The sequence below is a fragment of the Oncorhynchus kisutch genome, linkage group LG4, assembly GCF_002021735.2.
Source record: "Oncorhynchus kisutch isolate 150728-3 linkage group LG4, Okis_V2, whole genome shotgun sequence".
Taxonomy (NCBI): Eukaryota; Metazoa; Chordata; class Actinopteri; order Salmoniformes; family Salmonidae; genus Oncorhynchus; species Oncorhynchus kisutch.
This window is the reverse complement of record NC_034177.2, coordinates 18,527,634-18,548,423: the sequence shown is the minus strand read 5'-3', so window position 1 is coordinate 18,548,423 and position 20,790 is coordinate 18,527,634. Positions and strand designations below refer to the sequence as shown.

Below are 20,790 nucleotides of genomic sequence, written 5' to 3'. Positions count from 1 at the left end.
GGAAGTCATGTGCCTCCTACTGAAGGGCCAGTAGGAGGCACTATTTCCTCTGGTCTGAAAAATAATATCCCAATTCCCCAGAGCAGTGATTGGGGCCATTGCCCAGTGTAGGGTGCTGTCTTTTGGGTGGGATGTTAAATAGATGTCCTGACTCTCTGTGTTCATTAAGGATCCCATGGCACTTATCGTAAGAGTATGGGTGTTAACCCTGGTGTCCTGGCATAATTCCCAATCTGGCCCTTGTACCATCATATTCACCTAATCATCCCCAGTTTACAATTGGCTGATTCAACTATTCCCCATGTCATTGCTGTAAATGAACGTTTTCTCAGTCAACTTACCATGTAAAATAAGGGTTAAATAAAAACACCATCACTGATAAAAGGTGAGCACATTGAAATAGTGGAGGAGTACAAATATGTTGGGCTAGTCAGTGACAACAAGCTGTCCTGGGATCATTTTACTGATGCTATTTTTAAGGAAGGCCAGCAGGGACTGTATTTCCTACGGACACTGCACTTTTAATTTTGATCTAACCATCATGGTTCTCTTTTATGAATCATTTATTGAGAGCATTCTGTCCTACTGCTTGACCTGCTGGTTTGGAAATGTCAAGGTTGCACAGAAAAATAGGTGGTCAAGATCTGCCATCTCTGTACCTGGGGAGAGCCCTCTATAAGGCAAATAAAATAGCGGTTGACTCTTGCCATCCACTAAACCCTGAATTCCAGCTCCTTCCCCCTGGCCATAAGTACAGACTACCTAAGGTTAAAAAAGGGCCAAGTACTCTTTTATTCCGAATGCAATTCTTCAATTTAACAAAACATTTGCTCTTAGCACTTGCACTATGAAACTGAAGTTACCCTGCCTATTTGCTTGTAAATATCCTTTGCTATTTATTTACATTTTTTACATGTGTTATGTTTTATGACTGCTGCAAGATGAATTGCTGAGGACAATAAAGTTTTCTTACTCTGAATAGGCAAGTGAGTGATAAACCATACATTGATATTTAACAATCTCAGCAAATTAGTTGAATATAGGAGATGTTTTCCAAATGCCAACCATAGTTGGCGCTAGTAATCTCTTTGACATGCTGTCCAGTCTGGTGGCCAGAGCAAATACCCTTGGCAATTGCCATAGTTCACAAATGTTAATTCAAGTGGATATAAAATGGAAAATCAATATTTTGAGGATGAGATCTTTCATATTCTAGTTGTGGGGTGAGGAGAATGCATGTGGATTATATTTTTGGATTTACTATAGTGTCGACTGAATAGCTTGTCTGTCTCTCATCCCCTGTGATAGATTATAGTGTAACCAGATTATACAAACACAATGAGCAGACCAATTATATCAGGTGTGTTTTCCTGAACAGTTCCTGCACAGTGCATTATGGTGTGTGTGTGTTTGTGTTGCGCACATGCATGTGTGATCTACATTCGAAACAATCTGGGGTTATCGGGAGTTGTTTCACGTGCATTATAATAATTGTTCTAAAATAGCAGAACAGAAGTGACAATCTCACACCGAATGTATAGCAGGCCCTTGCAAAAGCTTATCCAAATGTGTGCTTTCTGGTGAATGAGAGCCTATGAAGGTTTCCAACAAGATACTTTTGGTATTGTAGTGTATGTGGACACCTGCTCATCGAACATCTCATTCCAAAATGATGGGCATTGTCATGCTGAAACAGGAAAGGGCCTTCCCCAAAATGTCCCAAGCAGGTCAGAAATTTGATGAACTGACGTGTTGGAAAGGTGGCATCCTATGACGGTGCCAAGTTTAAAGTCACTGAGCTCTTCAGTAAGGCCATTCTACTGCCAATATTTGTTTGTGGAGATTGCATGGCTGTGTGCTCGATTTGATACACCTGTCAGCAATGGGTCTGAAATAGCCGAATCCACTAATTTGAAGGGGTGTCCACATACACAAGTTTGTGTGGGGGGGGGCGACAACAAACACTGGCACCAGCCAACATATCCTCCTCTCACAACCCCCTATCTCACACTGACTTCCAATTATGTCATGTGAAAAAGCTGTGTCCCATTGAAAAGCTCCCTTAATCAAACCCAATTAATTCTGCTCCTTTCCCTTATTATCCCCACTGAGGAACGCGTCCTCCCAATCAGCCTGTTAACTCCAGCCCTGGGCCCTTTAGAGGCAATGGAGTAAGAAACAAAATAATATATTATGTAATTATTTAGTCATTAGAGACTTAATTGTTCTTAATGAATACAATAGGTCTGTGAGTAGTAACAAGTGAGTGAGTGATTCATGGAGTAAGCCTTGTTTTTTTTGGTGTGCTCCACTAATCTTGCCGGTCAGCCACCTTCGGGTTTCCCATCTTTATTCCATTGCTGTAACCATGACATTTTGAGAAATGTTGTCTTTTGTGTTTACAGAGTATAAGATACGGAGATAACAAGGTCAACGAAGAGGGGATCCGCAACACAAAAAACTTTACAGATTGGAGAACTGTATCCTTGGGCAAAAGACAGAAGCATCATGTGAGAAAAGACGAATAATGATGCGATATATATGTATACACAGTACCAGTCAAAGGTTTGCACACTTACTCACTCAAGGTTTTTAATTGAAAAAAAACTATTTTCTACATTGTAGAATAATAGTGAAGACATCAAAACTATGAAATAACACACATGGAATCATGAAGTAACCAAAATATATTTAATATTTGAGATTCTTCAAAGTTGCCACCCTTTGCCTTGGTGACAGCTTTGCACTCTCTTGGCATTCTCTCAACCAGCTTCTGGAATGCTTTTCAATTAACAGATGTGCCTTGTTAAAAGTTAACTTGTGGAATTTCTTCCCTTATTGCGTCTGAGCTAGTCAGTTGTGTTGTGACAAGGTAGGGGTGTATACAGAATATATCCTTATTTGGTAAAAGACCAAGTCCATATTATGTCAGAAACAGCTCAAATAAGCAAAGAGAAACAACAGTCAATCATTACTTTAAGACATGAAGGTCGGTCAATACTGAACATTTCAAGAACTCTTAAAGTTTCTTCAAGTGCAGTCGCAAAAACCATCAAGCTCTACGATGAAACTGGCTCTCATGAGGACCGCCACAGGAAAAGAAGAGTTACCTCTGCTGCAGAGGATAAGTTCATTAGAGTTACCAGCCTCACAAATTGCAGCCCAAATAAATGCTTCACAAAGTTTAAGTAACAGACACATCTCAACATCAACTGTTCAGTGGAGACTGTGAGAATCAGGCCTTCATGGTAGAATTGCTGCAAAGAAATCACTACTAAAGGACACCAATAAGAAGAAGACTTGCTTGGGCCAAGAAACATGAGCAATGGACATTAGACCGGTGGAAATCTGTCCTTTGGTCTGGGGTCCAAATCTGAGATTTTTGGTTCCAACCACTGTGTGTCTGTCAGATGCAGAGTAGGTGAACGGATGATATCCGCATGTGTGGTTTTCACTGTGAAGCATGGAGGAGGTGTGGGGGTGCTTTGCTGGTGACACTGTCTGTTCTTTACTTAGAATTCAAGGCAAACTTAACCAGCATGGCTACCACAGCATTCTGCAGCGATACGCCATCCCATTTGGTTTGCGCTTCATTCACTATCATTTGTTTTTAAACAGGACAATGACCCAACACACCTCCAGGCTGTGTAAGGGCTATTTGACCAAGAAGGAGAGTGATGGAGTGCTGCATCAGATGACCTGGCCTCTAGAATCCCCCGACCTCAATCCAATTGAGATGGTTTGGGATGAGTTGGACCGCAGAGTGAAGGAAAAGCAGCCAACAAGTGCTCAGCATATGTGGGAACTCCTTCAAGACTGTTGGAAAAGCATTCCAGGTGAAGCTGGTTGAGAGAATGCCAAGAGTGTACAAAGTTGTCATTAAGGCAAAGGATGGCTACTTTGAAGAATCTCAAATATAAATTATATTTTTATTTGTTTAACACTGTTTTGGTTACTACATGATTCCATATGTGTTATTTCATAGTTTTGATGTCTTCACTATTATTGTAGAATGTAGAATATAGTCAAAATAAAGAAAAACCCTTGAATGAGTAGGTGTGTCCAAACTTTAGACTGGTACTGTATACTGTATTCTTTTTTAATGAATTGCTGGGGGTCAGTTATAGAAGCGTTCCCAACACTCGTGTGAGGACAACTCAGCATGTTGACTAGAAATCAGAGACACACGGAAGGCCTAAACTGTGTTGGGCTCGGATTCAAAATGTGAACGACATTGGAGGAGATGGTTGAATTTTGCACAACAAAAGCTTCTACGTTGATCTGCTGCTCTTTTCCCATCCTTTTCTTTGTGCCACTCACTCCATCTCAACGCATGCCTACCCCGGCCCTGGCTGCGCCGTGCCAAGATGTCCAGCAGTCAGTGTCTGCTCAGGCCCGGCCTAGCCACTAATCCCTGAGCTGTCAGAGAACCACGCTCTGAACTCATCCTGGTCCTCAGGAAAAGGCTCTAATTGGGAGATTTTCTACATCATTAACTCGGATGAGCAGCCATCCCACCCTTACTACAACCCTTCTCTCTCTCTCTCTCTCTCTCTCTCTCTCTCTCTCTCTCTCTCTCTCTCTCTCACTTCTACGCTCTCTCTCTTTCTCCTTGCTTCCACACTCACACTCTTGTCTTTCTCTCTTTCTTTCTCTCTCTTGCTTACACTCTCTCTCTCTTGTTCCCTCTGCCCCCTCCACCCCCACTCTATCCCCTCACGATTAGGATGTCCTCCCACGGCAAGAGAAAAAATTGTTTTACAGTGCAGTTTTCTCATCCACATGATGTTGTTTGAGAACACTGGATAGATAGGATCTCCAAGAACAATATAACAGCATGTGTGCAGTGAGCTGTTCTTTAATGATGAGAGAGACTACTACTTGTTGCCATCAAAGGAAATCCTGTTTTATTAAGAATCCCCTATAACCACACTACTTTTGAAGATGAATCTTTTGGCTTACTTGTTCATTTGATTGCCAAATCCTAACACTTTCTCCAAAGTTTTGCTTAGAATCAGTCAAAGGACGTGAGTCATTAAATTACCTCTATAAAAAAAACACCAGGTAGTTGAAATTTATAACACACACAGATCCAAAAAGAACCTTCATAGCAAAATCAAGTTTTTTTCTAACATTCTGTTGTGTTCACTCTTTTTTGGCCCCAGATGGCCCCGATGATAGGTTCTCTGGGCTCCCATCTGACAGGGAATGTGCTTCACACGATGGGGAGGCGAGTGCGGCAGGACCAGCCCACTGTGAACATGTGCTGCAGCGGCAGCGCCCGGGGGCAATTAGGGAGCAGCGGCCCCTGTAGACCCCCCCCCCCCGGGAGCCTGATTGATTGGAGCCTCATCATTCTAACGGGCTGGCACCAAGCCACCAGCCAGAGATCAGGGGACATGAGGGTGTGGGAGGGAGGCTACTATTCACTGTGTGTTAGATCCCATCTCTATCCTATCCTCTATACTATAGTAAGCCTACTGCTACAGAGCTGTATTATCCTACTTCAGAAACCGTACTGTAGTGTCAACCGTTTACATTCAAAGATTACAGTAGATCGATATTCACAGTCAGTGGATTTATAGAGTAGGTAGGATAACGGGGCCAGGAGACAAAAATGATATCAAACTATATTTGTTTATTTTTTAAGTAGATATTAAATTTTTCCAGAAAATGGACATCAACATTTCAGACAAAATCAAAGTAAACAGTAGGAGAACAAGAACACATTACAAATTGATTGTTATACAGGGAATTAAAAAGTGTCCTGTATATTTTCAGATATAAATCTAAAATGAACTTCTGAAGTTTCTAGTGCATTTTTGAAACAATATCTAAACTTTGGCTTATTCTTGGTTCCAGTACCACATAATGAAAAAACATTTCTAAACATATCTTTTAATGCGCAAACTAACCCTGTTTCTCTGTTGGGCGTGAGGTCCCAAAAATATCTGACAAGAGTTAAGAGCTAAAGAAAACAACATAAAACATAAAAACTAGACAACTGCAAGTAAATTAGGAAAAAATGAACAACCTATTTACAGTTGAAGTCAGAAGTTTACATATACCTTAGCCATATATATTTCAACTCAGTTTTGCACAATTCCTGACATTTAATCATAGTAAGGATTCCCTGTCTTAGGTCAGTTAGGATCACCACTTTATTTTAAGAATGTGAAATGTCAGAATAATAGTGAGAGAATGATTTATTTCAGCTTTCATTTTTTACATCACATTCCCAGTGGGTCAGAAGTTTACATACACTCAATTAGTATTTGGTAGCATTGCCTTTAAATTGTTTAACATAGGAAGAAACATTTTGGGTAGTCTTCCACAAGCTTCCCACAATAAGTTGGGTGAATTTTGTCCCATTCCTCCTAACAGAGCTGGTGTAACTTAGTCAGGTTTGTAGGCCTCCTTGCTCGAACACACTTTTTCAGTTCTGCCCAAAGATTTCCTATAGGATTGAGGTCAGGGCTTGTGATGGCCACTCCAATACCTTGACTTTGTTGTCCTTAAGCCATTTTGCCACAACTTTGGAAGTATGCTTGGGGTCATTGTCCATTTGGAAGACCCATTTGCGACCAAGCTTTAACTTCCTGACTGATGTCTTGAGATGATGCATCAATAAATCCACGTAATTTTCCTCCTCATGATGCCATCTATTTTGTGAAGTGCACCAGTCCCTCCTGCAGAAAAGCACCCCCTCAACATGATGCTGCCACCCCCGTGCTTCACGGTTGGGATTGTGTTCTTCTGTTATTTCCTCCAAACATAGCGATGGCCAAACAGTTATATTTTTGTTTCATCAGACCAGAGGACATTTCTCCAAAAAGTACGATCTTTGTCCCCATGTGCAGTTGCAAACCGTAGTCTGGCTTTTTTATTGCGGTTTTGGAGCAGTGGCTTCTTCCTTGCTGAGCGGCTTTTCAGGTTATGTCGATATAGGACTCGTTTTTACTGTGGATATAGATACTTTTGTACCTGTTTCCTCCAGCATCTTCACAAGGTCCTTTGCTGTTGTTCTGGGATTGATTTGCACTTTTTGCACCAAAGTACGTTCATCTCTAGGAGACAGAACGCATCTCCTTCCTGAGCCGTGTGACGGCTGTGTGGTCCTATGGTGTTTATACTTACATACTATTGTTTGTAAAGATGAACGTGGTACCTTCAGGCGTTTGGAAATTGCTCCCAAGGATGAACCAGACTTGTGGAGGTCTACAATGTTTTTCTGAGATCTTGGCTGATTTCTTCTGATTTTCCCATGATGTCAAGCAAAGAGGCACTGAGTTTGAAGGTAGGCCTTGAAATACATCCACAGGTACACCTCCAATTGACTCAAATGATGTAAATTAGCCTATCAGAAGCTTCTAAAGCCATGCCATAATTTTATGGAATTTTCCAAGCTGTTTAAATGCACAGTCAACTTAGCGTATGTACACTTCTGACCCACTGGAATTGTGATACAGTTAAATAATCTGTCTGTAAACAATTGTTGTAAAAATTACTTGTGTCATGCACAAAGTAGATGTCCTTACCAACTTGCCAAAACTATAGTTTGTTAAAAAGACATTTGTGGAGTGGTTGAAAATGAGTTTTAATGACTCCAACCTAAGTGTATGTAAACTTCCAACTTCAACTGTATTAGGGCATAATTAGTAAAACAACAATGATGATAGTGAGAGTTTATCATAGAATCCCATAACAATAATAATATAACAATATATATATATTATTTTAAGTATTGTCCGATGGTGCTATTACCGTCTATGACAAAAATACAGTTTTATAGGTGCAGTAATACATTGAAAATACTTTGGAAAATTCACAGTAAGTTGGATGAATTGACAAGTCTGTGGTGAGTCTGCAACTTTTTCAAACAGTTGTTCTCTGTTAGTCTGGCAGCAAAGCCATTTTGAGTTTCCTTTTAAATCAAATGCTGCAACAATGTACATTTTGTGTGAAGGAATTGATTTCCTTCATATTGTAATAGTCTAAATAATATCACTGAAATAAAAATAATGAAATGTTATCCCTCGTGCCTATTCAATTACATTAGGATAAATAATGTTAATATCTGTAAAAAGTCTCAGAAAAATCTAATTGCTAAATTATTTTCCATCAGAAATGATTCATTCTACCTAGCCCTATATATGACATATTGTCATTTTACAATGTGCAGTATACAGGGGTGGTTGGAGTAAAAAAGGTTTTACCATACACAAACCAGTTAATGGGGACCCAATCTCCCCAATGCCATATTAAATATACATGCAGTCATTATCAAAACATAATGCCACAATGGACCTGTACACCCCATGTAGTAGCTCATCTCTTTGACGTAGAATTACAAAAAAACATTCATGATAAAATAGACAAATCATGCTCTTTTTTCATTCCCAGAGGCCTATTTAGTGCAGTCTCTGACCATTTTCCCCCTTGAACTTTAGACAAACAAGATGGTCTTGGATCAATTGTGCCAACAAAGACAAAACTATGTGTGGTGACATCAGACCATTCTGCTGCTCTGCATGTACACACAGTGACGGAAGGCCAAGCTGCCTTCTCCAACAGCCACTGAGACAAAAATAGGTTACTTTAGTGGCCTCTTCGCTCTGTCCCCTTATCCTCTTCCAAACCCTACTGTGTGAGAAGGAGGTCACCTGGCTTCCATTCTCTCTCTGTACGAGGCTTACGCCATAGAACTCTCTGTTTGACTGACCCAAACATGTTTAGCAGCTCCAATCCAAAACTAAAACAGATATTTTCTTCCTCAGTTAATCAAGATGTCACACACTGAGGGTGCCATACAATTCAGAGATTGGATTTTGATATGTACCACTCCTCAAGACCCATTCTCAAGGAACAAGAGCCTCACATTGTTTGACTTGCCAGCACTTCTGTGAAAGAAGTTGTTGATATCAGTGTGTGTGCTGTCTGGAGTGTTTGTGTGTGTATGCAGTCTGGAGTTAGTCTCAGGACAATCATAATTTTAGTCAATTAAGACTAAATCACTTTCAGTTGAGTTGATTGAGTGTTAAAACATGTTCACGTCTTTTCAAATGAAATAGCATGACAGATTGTCTTACGCATCCTCAGCTGAAAGCGTAATCCAGCCAGAGCCAGGACATATCAACCATGACCCCACAACCCACAGTGTGGACAGAGGCTCTCCACTGTAACTGCAGTTACCACAGACAGAAATATAGTGTTCTCCGTCTTCAGGGAGGTGGCCCTTGTTTTCTTTTTCTTCAGGTGTTGAAATAACCTGACCGTCATAACTAGATTAATTATTATGTTTTTCAGGGTCATAGACATAGTGATTCACACCGCCGCAACCTTCAACTACTATTATGGGAGACATGGCATGTCCAATCACAAATACTGAGAGAATGACTGGTTAATTGACCCATAACATTCATGACAAATTAGACAATTGGATTAATTACAAAAATACACAAACCTTTTTTTTGCAGAGTTAAATGTGACCGTGTGTGAGCACTCTACAAAATGTATTTTGTGAAAGGATCTGGAGGGGACTTCATTATTAGATTCATGGCTAACAGCAAGGTACAAAATATTAAAACTACTCTTACAAAAAGTTAAATAATGATTAACAAAATTAACACATGGACAGTCTGAGTTATCTGCATTACAAACTTGACTAGCGTGTACAGGGTTTGCATTTTTACAGAAATACCAAGGAAGTATTTGTTGCCTTGGTTACGGCATCCAAACTTTGAGATAAGGATCCAAATCAAAAAGTTGCCATAAAGGGCAATTAGTGTCTAGTGGAATCGTTGTTCCAGTTGCTTCATAAAAGTTAATCTTAAAAAACAACATAAAAAATCAAGTAAAACTTGTGTCTCGCTGCCTTCCACCATAACTTAGTTAACTTGAGTAGTCCTTGCAGTCCTTTTGGAAAATGCTTGCTTGTTAATTTACATTTGCGAGGCCTTTCTTAACATTCTGAGTCATAGGGTCCTTTCTGGGTGGTGGCACACAAAATATGCATCAATTTCCAATCCTTCACATTATTAGTAGAAAAGGAACTCAAAACAGAGACCAAGAACCATTCTAATATAAAGGTCGCTGGTGCTGGAAATCTTAGATATATCAGGAGTCATAACTGTGCATTTCTCGGTGCCATCACTGCAATCCTGTCGCATGGAAAAAGGCATTAGCATGGACCCAAAATCCCAATCAGGCCTGCAAACACAGTGTCAATATCCCATCACATGGGCTGCCAGGTTTTGTCCATGGAATGGATGTGTTCCTTGGCTTTCATCCTCAGCGCTGCGATGCTGGAGCTCCTCTGGTCCACGTCCTCCATTGGATACTTGTCGGTGAAGGGACCGGAACACTGGTACGGAGGAGGTGTCATGGATTGCATCCCCTGGCCCATGGGTGAAGGGCTGTTGATGAAGCTGTGGCTGGGGTAGCCTCCCTGCAGTCCCTGGCCTGTGCCCATGAAGCCTGGGATGCTGTGAACTGGGGTTGCGCTGGACAGAGGGGAGGTCAGCCAAGGGTCCAGGGGGAGGGAGTTGCTCATGGGCCCCATATTGCTGTGCATGGGCGGCCGGTTAAATGAGAGCATGGGTGAGTCGTGCAACTTCATGGTGGTGGCGTCAAGCTTCTCCTGGCGCCTCCATTTGGCTCTGCGGTTCTGAAACCAAACCTAGAAGAAGGTAGAGGGTTTGGATTTATAGGGTAGAGTATTTACAGCACAGAGCATTTCAACTGATGCCAAATGGGATTAGTTTAGTGCTAATATTAGCATTATCAAGCTACCTATTTTGGAGGTTTGGTATCAAATAAATTAATAAACTATTACTGAATTTAATTGTTCTGAGACCAGTTAGGGTTGCAAAATTCTGTAATATTTCAATAAATTCTCTGTTTTTTCCGAAATCCCGGTTGGAATCAGGAGGGAGTAAGCAGGAAATCCCAAATCCTCCAAACAGGATTGTGATCATATACAAATGCAAGCAAGGCTTGAAATTATAATGTTTTAGTCAAATATTATATCTGTTTGGGCTCTATGCGGTCAATTTGCAGTCTGCAAATTATGTTTAATTATGTTCCAGCCCCCCGATCATCCGCTCAACAAAAAATCATCCCGCGGCTGAATCTACTTGATGATCCTTGCCCTAGAGAACCTGGGACCCGATCCATTGTCAGCAAGGCTTGGACAGTGACACTTGAATGTTTGGCACCTACTGGAGCCTCTGAGCACCTATGGGCATGGTAATCTGCTGATTTTTTATTTTTACCTGTATTTAAAAATATAAATAAATCTCATTGAGATAACATCTCTTTTCCAAGAGAGACCTGGTCCAATAGCAGCAAGGGGAACAACGTTTCAGACAAAACAACTTACATACACTAACACAACATTAAACAAAACTATAAACACACATACAGTACAACAATTACATATTACATTGAAAACACAAACATCTTGACTAAACACAGCTGGCCTTAGAGGCCTTAACAGGAGCATCTTAGAGGCCTTAAGTAAAATGTCCTATCATTACTCAGCAGCAGAAGACCATAATGTCAATGGGGCCTGTGTGCACAACAGCTATAGTTATATTTACAGCATGAGGTATTTAACCTGTACAGGCCAATCTTAAATCATTTCAACCTGCTTTAATACTTTGCCCTTAGACTCTACTATAAGACTGCCCTCTGCCATGCTAAGACAAGCTTATAATGTCTATCCTCAGGAAACCAGAGACCTGAGCCATTGGGGACACAACATGGCTTTCTTTGTCACTTGTATCTATAGTGCAACGTATGCTGTGAGAGACCCCAAAGCTCCTGAGGATATAGAAATCTGCCCTAAAGTCCTGTCATCACTCATGATTATTATCTAAAGATTGAAAAAATGTATTTCTGACCCAGTGATGTTTTTTATACGAAAGCATAAGCAATTTGTCCACTGTATTCAGCTCTAAACAACTTAACTAGGGGAAAAATTCACATTGGACCAAGGTTGTACCTGATCAGATTTGTACGAATGTGAGCTCACTACTGACTTGCTGTTGTCACAATGATTTGCTAGAAAGTCAGAGGAGTTGACCAGAGCACAGCACAGTAACAGTAACGATAGTGGTGGACAAACCTACCTGAACTCTGACTTCAGGGAGGTTAACCTTCATGGCCAGCTCCTCACGGCTGTACACATCAGGGTAGTGGGACTTCTCAAAGGCACGCTCCAGCTCGTGCAGCTGGTAGGTGGTAAAGGTGGTGCGGTTGCGCCGGTGCTTCTTCTTGGGCCGCTCTTCCTCGCAGGGCACTGGACTCTTCCCACCGTTGCTGTCCACATTCTTCCTCAGTTCACTCATGTCCCCATCACACTTATCTGAGTACAGTACTGAATCTGTAGAGCCGATAGGGAGAAAGAAGAGATTCAAATATGCTTAATCCATTAACAAAGTTACTTTGACTCCTTTTGATTTACCCAAACAAGCTTGTTTTACTTTCTCTGTGTAAATGTAAGTTGTTATTTTTTAAGCTTTACCCAGTTAAGTATCCTTAGCTTGTTAGCCAACTCTTGGCTTTAAGCTCCCCTATCATCAGCCTTATGTTATGTCTAATCAACATGTCTGTCTTGGCTAGACAGAGATTGTTCACAATTTCTGTAATCACGTGTGAGTGAATGGCCAATGGGAATGACCATTCAATGAAAGGTCTAGCTGTTGAAGGGTTAGGGTTGGACAAAAGCTGAAAACATGGGATATTCAAATGAGCTCCACAACCCATTAATAACTTGACCAGTGTATGTTCTGACAACTTTCCAGTAGAGCACACATTGATTTGACACCTGCAACAATAGGTTACTGTAGGTCAATGAAGCTAAAGTTGACAAAAGGAGGTTGACCAATATACTTCAATGTGACACTTAAAAACACCCCTTAGCAAATTGATGGAGATTACAATTGTCTGTGGTAGACCTATAGGCTGGTATCTAGGTTAGCAGTAGCACAGTACAGAAAACCAGTGGAGAAGATGAAGAGGCAATCCCAGGTTCCTGTAAATCTAAAGAAATGAATGTCATCTGATATGGATATGTTGTAGTTTATAACGAGTTATGTCAGATTACTGTATGTTGCACGTGTCAAAGCAGTGTGTCTTACTCTATGCATGCAAAGACAAGTTGATTATCCTTCAGCCTTGTAACAAAGCATGCTTGCACAGCATACAGATGTAGGATCTTAATTTGAGACAGTCCTGCAGCAATAGGAAATGTGAATTGTTATGTGGATTATAATTCATGGACATTTTTACAAGGGTTGATGTATTTTTCGTAAGGGAAAATCAAGTCTGACATTTCTAAGTGGAAATTACAAACTTCTGAATAATTTTTAAACCTCAAACACACTACAAGTTAGAAATTTCCTGCATTGCATTTCCTGCAACAGGGTGATCAAATTAAGATCCTACATCTGTACGTGGCACTGACTTGCTAAGGCCTTCACTGCAGATTTCCCTCTTCAGAGGGAAACAAATGCACCCTGTTATTTCCTCTGATGGCGTCCACGGATACTTAACTCTAATCTACGTAGGACATTCATTTGTATCAGTTTCATAATCAGGAGAATACTGTAATCATTACAAGGAAATGGGTAAAGCCGTAACATGCTGGCTGAATTAGCTTTAGTCAAAGGGTAATCAAATTCAAATCGGGTGCAAAGATGACCATCAGATCAGTTGCCCCCTCTACGCATCTGCCATCATAGCAGTGATCTATGCATCTGTACTGTATAATAAATTATCGGTAAACAAATTATCTATTGGGATACTTCAAACACGTCAATTCTGTAATTTTCCAGTTTGGGTTAATATTGTGGGTGATATTCATTATCAGTTCACATTGACCATATAACTTTATAACTACCCATTTGGCACATGGAGGGAAAGGGATTCTTTGGGGGCTTCGTTTTACAATACTTAGCCAAAACCTTCTTGCTCCGTCACCTAACCAAATATGGCTAGCCCCAGCCCAGTTCAAACCCATGACCCAGTAGGAAACAACTTTAAACCCACTAGTGGATTCCGACCATTATCAAATCCTGCTAAATGAATTTTCATATCAAACCAGTGCCTGATAGAATCCAGACAGAAAGCCAAGCAAAACCTTAAATTAACAGACAGGGGCAGCTAGAAGTATTTTGGGGTCCATTGATCTTTCTCTCATTATTAACAGCCTATGACAATGCCCATAGTGACACAATGGAGAGGTCAGGCTGGGTTCAGTGACCAGCTCACTGCCTGTCAGCCTGTTGGAACCACCCGTCTAAAGATCTTGACATGTTAACAGTCCAGCAGTAAACCTCAATGTGGAGGGAACAAAGTGATGCAATGTAGTACGAAGTGCCCATTCAGACGGAACAGGGGTGACTAACAAGTTAGTTATGTGTTAAGTACATGTAAATTAGTACTGAATACCAAGTGCTCAGTTGGTAGAGCATCTCACTTGCATCTCCAGGTTTGTGGATTCGATTCCTACGGGGACCAATACAAAAGAGCACGAAAATATATGCACTCAGTACTATAAGTCGTTCAAGATAAGGGCATCTGCTAAATGACTAAAATGTAAATGTAATGTAAATTAAACATTAATGATAATATTTTATAGTCAATTGGTACAACCATATCAAAAGACATGAGTCATGACAAATGCTGATTTGTGCTACATGTTTCATCAAACGTTTAGTTTTTTTGATCCCATAGAACCAGAATATCAAAACTGGCAGAGATAAAAAGATGTCCCACATTTCATGCAGAGATAAAATGTGAATAAAATGTAACTGCACAATATCATGTGTCCAACAGAAGATTAGGGGAATTCCACAAGGGAATAGGGTTAGGACGAAACACCCTCACCATCTTGTTTTGTAGTTTATCTCTCAATATCAGCATGATTTCACAGTTTTTGCAAGGTACAGTAACATGTCATGTACAATACCCCTATAGAGATACAATATAATGTGAGAGAACCAGACTGTCTGCAGGGCAACAACTCATGCAGCCATTGAGGTCATCGTTGCCTCAACGCATTGATGCAATGGAAATAATCAAATCTTAATGACTTAAGTAAATCATTACATCACTAAAAGGGAAGTGTGCAAGTTCAGGCGTCCTCCTACGCACTTTGTGGTCCACTAATGAGAAATGAAGGGTTAGTATTAAAGGTTCGGTTTAGTTTTTTCCATTGGTTGGACGTTAGCACGTTGGACTCGCCAATTGGTGTCACTTCGTTAGTCAGTATGTGATACACCTGCGCTGATATCGTTAATCAGAAGGTGTTGTGATATAGGCTAGGGGGCAGTATTTTGATGCTTGGATGAAAAACATGCCCAAAGTAAACTGCTTATTTCTCAGGCCCAGAAACTAGAATATGCATATAATTGGCAGATTAGGATAGAAAACAATTCACCGGATGTAGACGAAAATGATCCCGCTAAAGGGATCTGAGCGGCAAGAGGATTTATTAAGAGTAGCTGGCCCAGTGCTCCAGTTGGCTTGAGCGATGTGGAACCTTTTAGTTGGCTCTCCCTATTTGATTTCTAAAAAAACAATCCTGTATCTGATCTTCCCTGTTCTAATTTTGCTCTACTTTTTGGATTGCAAACAAAATTGCAATTGTTTGCCAAAAGGCAAACAAAATTAAAACCCACCCCAAATTTAAAGATGGGAAGCGGGTGGGTATAATTTGTGGAATGTTCCAACATGAATCTGTTCCAAAAACTGTTCCAAAAACTGATGATGCCAACAAACAACGCATACAAAGTAGCATGATCAATTCACCTAGCTAACTAGCTGCCGAATAGGCCTCAACTCACCACATAGTTCATTCTTAATTTTTCATTTTTGTTGAACCTTTATTTAACTAAGCAAGTCAGTTAAGAACAAATTCATATTTACAATGACGGTCTAGGAACAGTGGTTAACTGCCTTATTCAGGGTCAGAATTACATTTTTACCATGCCAGCGCAAGGATTCAATCTAGCAAACTTTCGGTTTCTCGCCTAATGCTCTAACCACTAGGCTACCTGCCGCCCCAATAATGTTTGTCCATAGGCTACCAGAGTGAAAACTTAACAAAATTGCCCACTCCCTACCTAGTATCTTATTCTGCCACTATACAACTTTGTATGCGTTGTTTGTTGGCAACCTTGCTATTTACAATGTTTTTGGAACGGATTCCTGTTGGAACATTCCACAAATTATACCCACCCGCTTCCCATCTTTACATTTGGGGTGGGTTTTAATTTTGTTTGCCTCTTGGGCAAATGTTGTGGCCGCTCATGGTGGGTGTCTTTCAGGTCCCATTTGTTGCTAATCAACTTTCAAACCTCTCCTAGAACTCCACCTGTTTCGTTGTGGTTGTTTTTTGTTAGTTCCCCCATCTCTTTGAGCGGGAACAAAAACAACTGCACTCAAATTATTATGTTTGGTATGGTTACACAAGACAGAAAAAACTAAAGTAGAACATCTAGCAACCCCAAACGGGTTGCATGTTCGAATATCATCTGACAACTTTATTATTTTTGCAACTACTTACAACTTTTTTGTTATTTTGCAACTACTTAACATGTCAGCTCTTCCCCCAACCGTAACCCCAGTGTTGCCATCTCTCACTCTCACATGCCACACCTCTTATTTCTCATGCATCGAAAAGAGTACTGCTTTAATTTTCTAATCAATTCAGTGACTTCTTTCAACTGTACCTCCTAAGCGTTTTGAAATCGGAGCATATACCCCTACAATTCTACATCACAAACATTATAACCGCAGCAGCTTCTCCTAAGATAGACATAATTTTCCTGCCACTGCACTGAACCGTGGCAGACTGAAGTGTCTGATTGGTTTAGTAAGGGTCCGGGGCCAAGGGGATGTGATGCGCGTTTGCAAATAAAACACCCTCACGGTTAGAGTGGAGCAGACAGCCATGGCAGACTGGATAGGCACATTCGTTCTAATCTAGGCATACTTAACCAAGTTTATGAACTCAATTTTCAAAAGAGCAGCATGGCAACTTGTAGTGTGGTTTTTACACAATTGTCAACATTATTTCTGTCACTCCTGTCCCAGAATGCTTTCTTTTGACAGCATGTGATACTAGTGATGTAATCCAGCAGTTACATGAGCCCAGATCCATAGGCTATATTATTCATCTTGTTTGGTCGGTCATTGGCAATTTAGCACTAGGTTCATTAGGCTGTAACATCGAAAAGGCAGCATTCAGCAGGAATTTTGTCCGAGTGACCTGATTTGTCTGACTATGAACATGATTCTTCCCAAACAGATTGTGAACCCAAATGTGTAACTGATTCTCGTAGGCGGACAATACATTGAAAGATCATTTGGGTTGGATGTAAGGGCAGACTTTGTCTTCAGGAGATTTACTTTTAAATTAATTTGCTCTTTCACCATAGCTGATGTAAGTCATTAGAACAATTCCAATCCCCTATAATGGGCTAACATATATAATAATTAGTGTGACAGAACAATACTGTTATTCCCCATACTGGTATTATTTTATTTGTATAAAAAAAAAATCTATTTGGAGATGGCAATGCATTCTTGTAAAATTTGAAGGAGAGCTGCACACTCTAATAATAACCTAATATCGACAGACAAGCTGTCTTCATCAGGGTATATATATAATGCATTATTGGAAGCATTTATGGGCAGTGTTGAATATAGGCTACATAAAATGAGAAAAGGCTATTTTGAAATACCCCTTGCCTCAAATATCCTGTTTTGTCATTTTAGTATTGTGCACAAGCTGCTAGACAGAAATGGCAGGCATACATGCAAAAGATCTTGCCTATGTAAGATGTTGGCAAGGTTTTACAAGCCTCAACCACCTGAAAATGGATATTCATTCGATTTTTATTGAATGTGGGGTAATTTGTAAAAAAAAAAATCTAATATCACAGGAACATATTCAATCCCAGAGGATTTGAGAAACACAAATCCAGGGTGGCCTAAAGCCTCTTTGAGAGCTACCTCTATTTTAAAGGGATGAATTACATGTTTGTTTCTTGTGGACTAGGAGAGACTGCAATCCATCCTATGGTTAGCCACTGCCACCACCTGTTAATATTAGCATTTTCTAACAAAAACCAATGTACATCAATGTCCCTCAATTAGCACACTCTAAACCATGCCCAAATAATCTCAAAGTATCTTCAAACCAAGTGGACCCCCAGACTAGGGGGATGGAGCCACTGACATTCACGATAGGAAATTTCACTCCAAGCTATCTTCAAAAGTTGGCAGCCCTGTAACCCTAACCTTAGCCCTTTAACCTAACTCCTAACCTTACCTAGCTAACGTTAGCCAATTGGAATTCGGAACATATACATTTTGCAAATTCGTAACATATTGCACGAATTGCAATTCACAACATATACGAATTGTAATTCGTATTATGTATGAAATGGATGATGGACATCCACAAATTAATATGTACAATACAAAACATATAATACTATTTGGAGTATACTGGATCTACTACTGTATATTACGTCTACCCCTGAGTCCAGGTTTGAATAATGTGAGCAATATCTCTCATGCCATCTTCCCCTATCCATATTGTATATGTAAATGTTTTTATAAATGCATTGTGTGTTATTATAATGCCTATGACAGATACATTTCCCCCTTGGGCTGATGGTAAATGAAGTAAATTCCTTGCACTTATCCTGCATTCGCTGCTTTCTACATTCAACATGTTCCTATCAGATGGGGCTTGATAACTTATGAAGACCATCAAATTTGCCAGTGTGTTATGTCCTTATACATTCTGAGTCATGCATAAATGCCACAGAATCAGAACTGTGATGTACAGTTTGCCCAGTGGAGTGTTTATCTCTCTATGGGGAGACTCACCATGGTAGGACCTATGTTCTGAGAGGTGCCCATAGGGGTGTGACAGGTCCTGCTTCCCAGGGTCCCCCAGGCCATCCACGCCCACTTTGTGTGGTCCTGGACCCTCAGAGGGGGTGAGCAGGGGGTCCTGGTCTTTGCTGAAGCCCAGGATGACATCAATGCTGTGGACGCGCCCGCCCATCGCCACCCCCCCTCCTTTCACCATCTCGTGGAAGTTACTGGGCGAGAGGCAGCTGTCATCCACCACACTCATGGTATCCAATGATAAATGCATTCGAACGTTTGGACGCTTTCTCTATACTTTAGCAGGGAAAAGTAGACTTGGCTCAGCTTCGTGAAGGAACAGGTCCAAGGATGAGTTTTAAAGTGATGTCCTCCACAAGTTCTCTGCACATGCAAAACACAGTCCAAGTCATCACATGATCAGAAGCAAGTCTGCCATTTAGTAGAGCCAAATGAAAATATTCAAACACTCTCACAATCACTACTATTCTGATGATAATAATATATAATCATTTGATTAACATAGTCTATTCAATATCAACAAAATTTCAGACACAAAATGATTTTGAAACTCTGAGCAATAGTTAAAGGGGTATATGGTGTGTGTGTTTATCAAAATATGTATCGATCACTGGAGTTGATCTTTTAATGAGACATATTATTCAATTAATCAAAAGCAGATCATGTAGTGCATCTTTATTCTATTGCATAAACTCATTATCAAGCATATTGAATGAATTGAGATTGATATAAGTGGGATTGATTGACTTTACTGTATTATGGATCCTTCTACGAAAATGGTGTCTTTCCTGTCCCACCACCAGGAAAAGCACTTAAAAATGTCAGATAATGACACAAACTATGTTTTTGTTAATTGTTATTTGATAACAAAACATATGTTAGACAAATATATTCCAAACAATGTTTTTTAAACAGTATACCATAGAACATGGCAATTTGATGATTGATTTGGTAGTTTCATGTAAAGCCTTCAGGTCACACAGGTATAAAGGATTTGGAGACAGGTGCAGGAATACGCAATAGGGGTTTTTAATAGACCCAAAACAAACACGTATACAAAAACACTGGGCTGTACCCAAACAAAAGAGCGAGGGTAAAGATTGTTGAACGACACGGGACGATACCTGTAATACACCATATACAGTTGAAGTCGGAAGTTGACCTACACCTTAGCCAAATACATTTAAACTCAGTTTTTCACAATTCCTGACATTTAATCGTAGTAAAAATTCCATGTCTTAGGTCAGTTAGGATCACCACTTTATTTTAAGAATGTGAAATGTCAGAATAATAGTAGAGAGAATGATTTATTTCAGCTTTTATTTCTTTCAACACATTCCCAGTGGGTCAGAAGTTTACATAGACTCAATTAGTATTTGGTAGCATTGCCATTGCATTGTTTAACTTGGGTCAAATGTTTTGGTTAGCCTTCCACAAGTTTCCTCAATAAGTTGGGTGAATTTTGGCCCATTCCTCCTGACAGAGCTGGTGTAACTGAGTCAGGTTTGTAGGCCTCCTTGCTCGCACATGCTTTTTCAGTTCTGCCCACAAATTTTCTATGGGATTGAGGTCAGTGCATTGTGATGGCCACTCCAATACATTGACTTTGTTGTCCTTAAGCCATTTTGTGGTCAAATGGCTTGTGGACATTGTCCATTTGGAAGACCCGTTTGCGACCTTCCTGACTGATGTCTTGAGATGTTGCTTCAATATATCCATGGCTTTCGACTCTGTCAATCACCACATTCTGATTGGCAGACTCATTAGCCTTGGTTTTTCAAATGATTGCCTCGCTTGGTTCACCAACTACTTCTCTGATAGAGTTCAGTGTGTCAAATCGGAGGGTCTGCTGTCCGG

The 20,790-nt window shown here is 40.3% G+C and overlaps 1 protein-coding gene across 1 annotated transcript; it reads right to left on the bottom strand.

Annotated features, from left to right (window-relative positions):
- Positions 1-7,559: 7,559 nt before the first annotated feature.
- LOC109889183 (retinal homeobox protein Rx1-like) lies at positions 7,560-19,291 on the bottom strand. The gene is made up of 3 exons (XM_020480420.2): positions 18,910-19,291; positions 12,132-12,385; positions 7,560-10,678 (listed from the first exon to the last, which is right to left on the bottom strand). Exons 1-3 carry the CDS (start codon positions 19,181-19,183, stop codon positions 10,235-10,237), a joined length of 972 nt encoding a protein of 323 aa, XP_020336009.1. The 5' UTR covers positions 19,184-19,291; the 3' UTR covers positions 7,560-10,234.
- Positions 19,292-20,790: the final 1,499 nt, after the last annotated feature.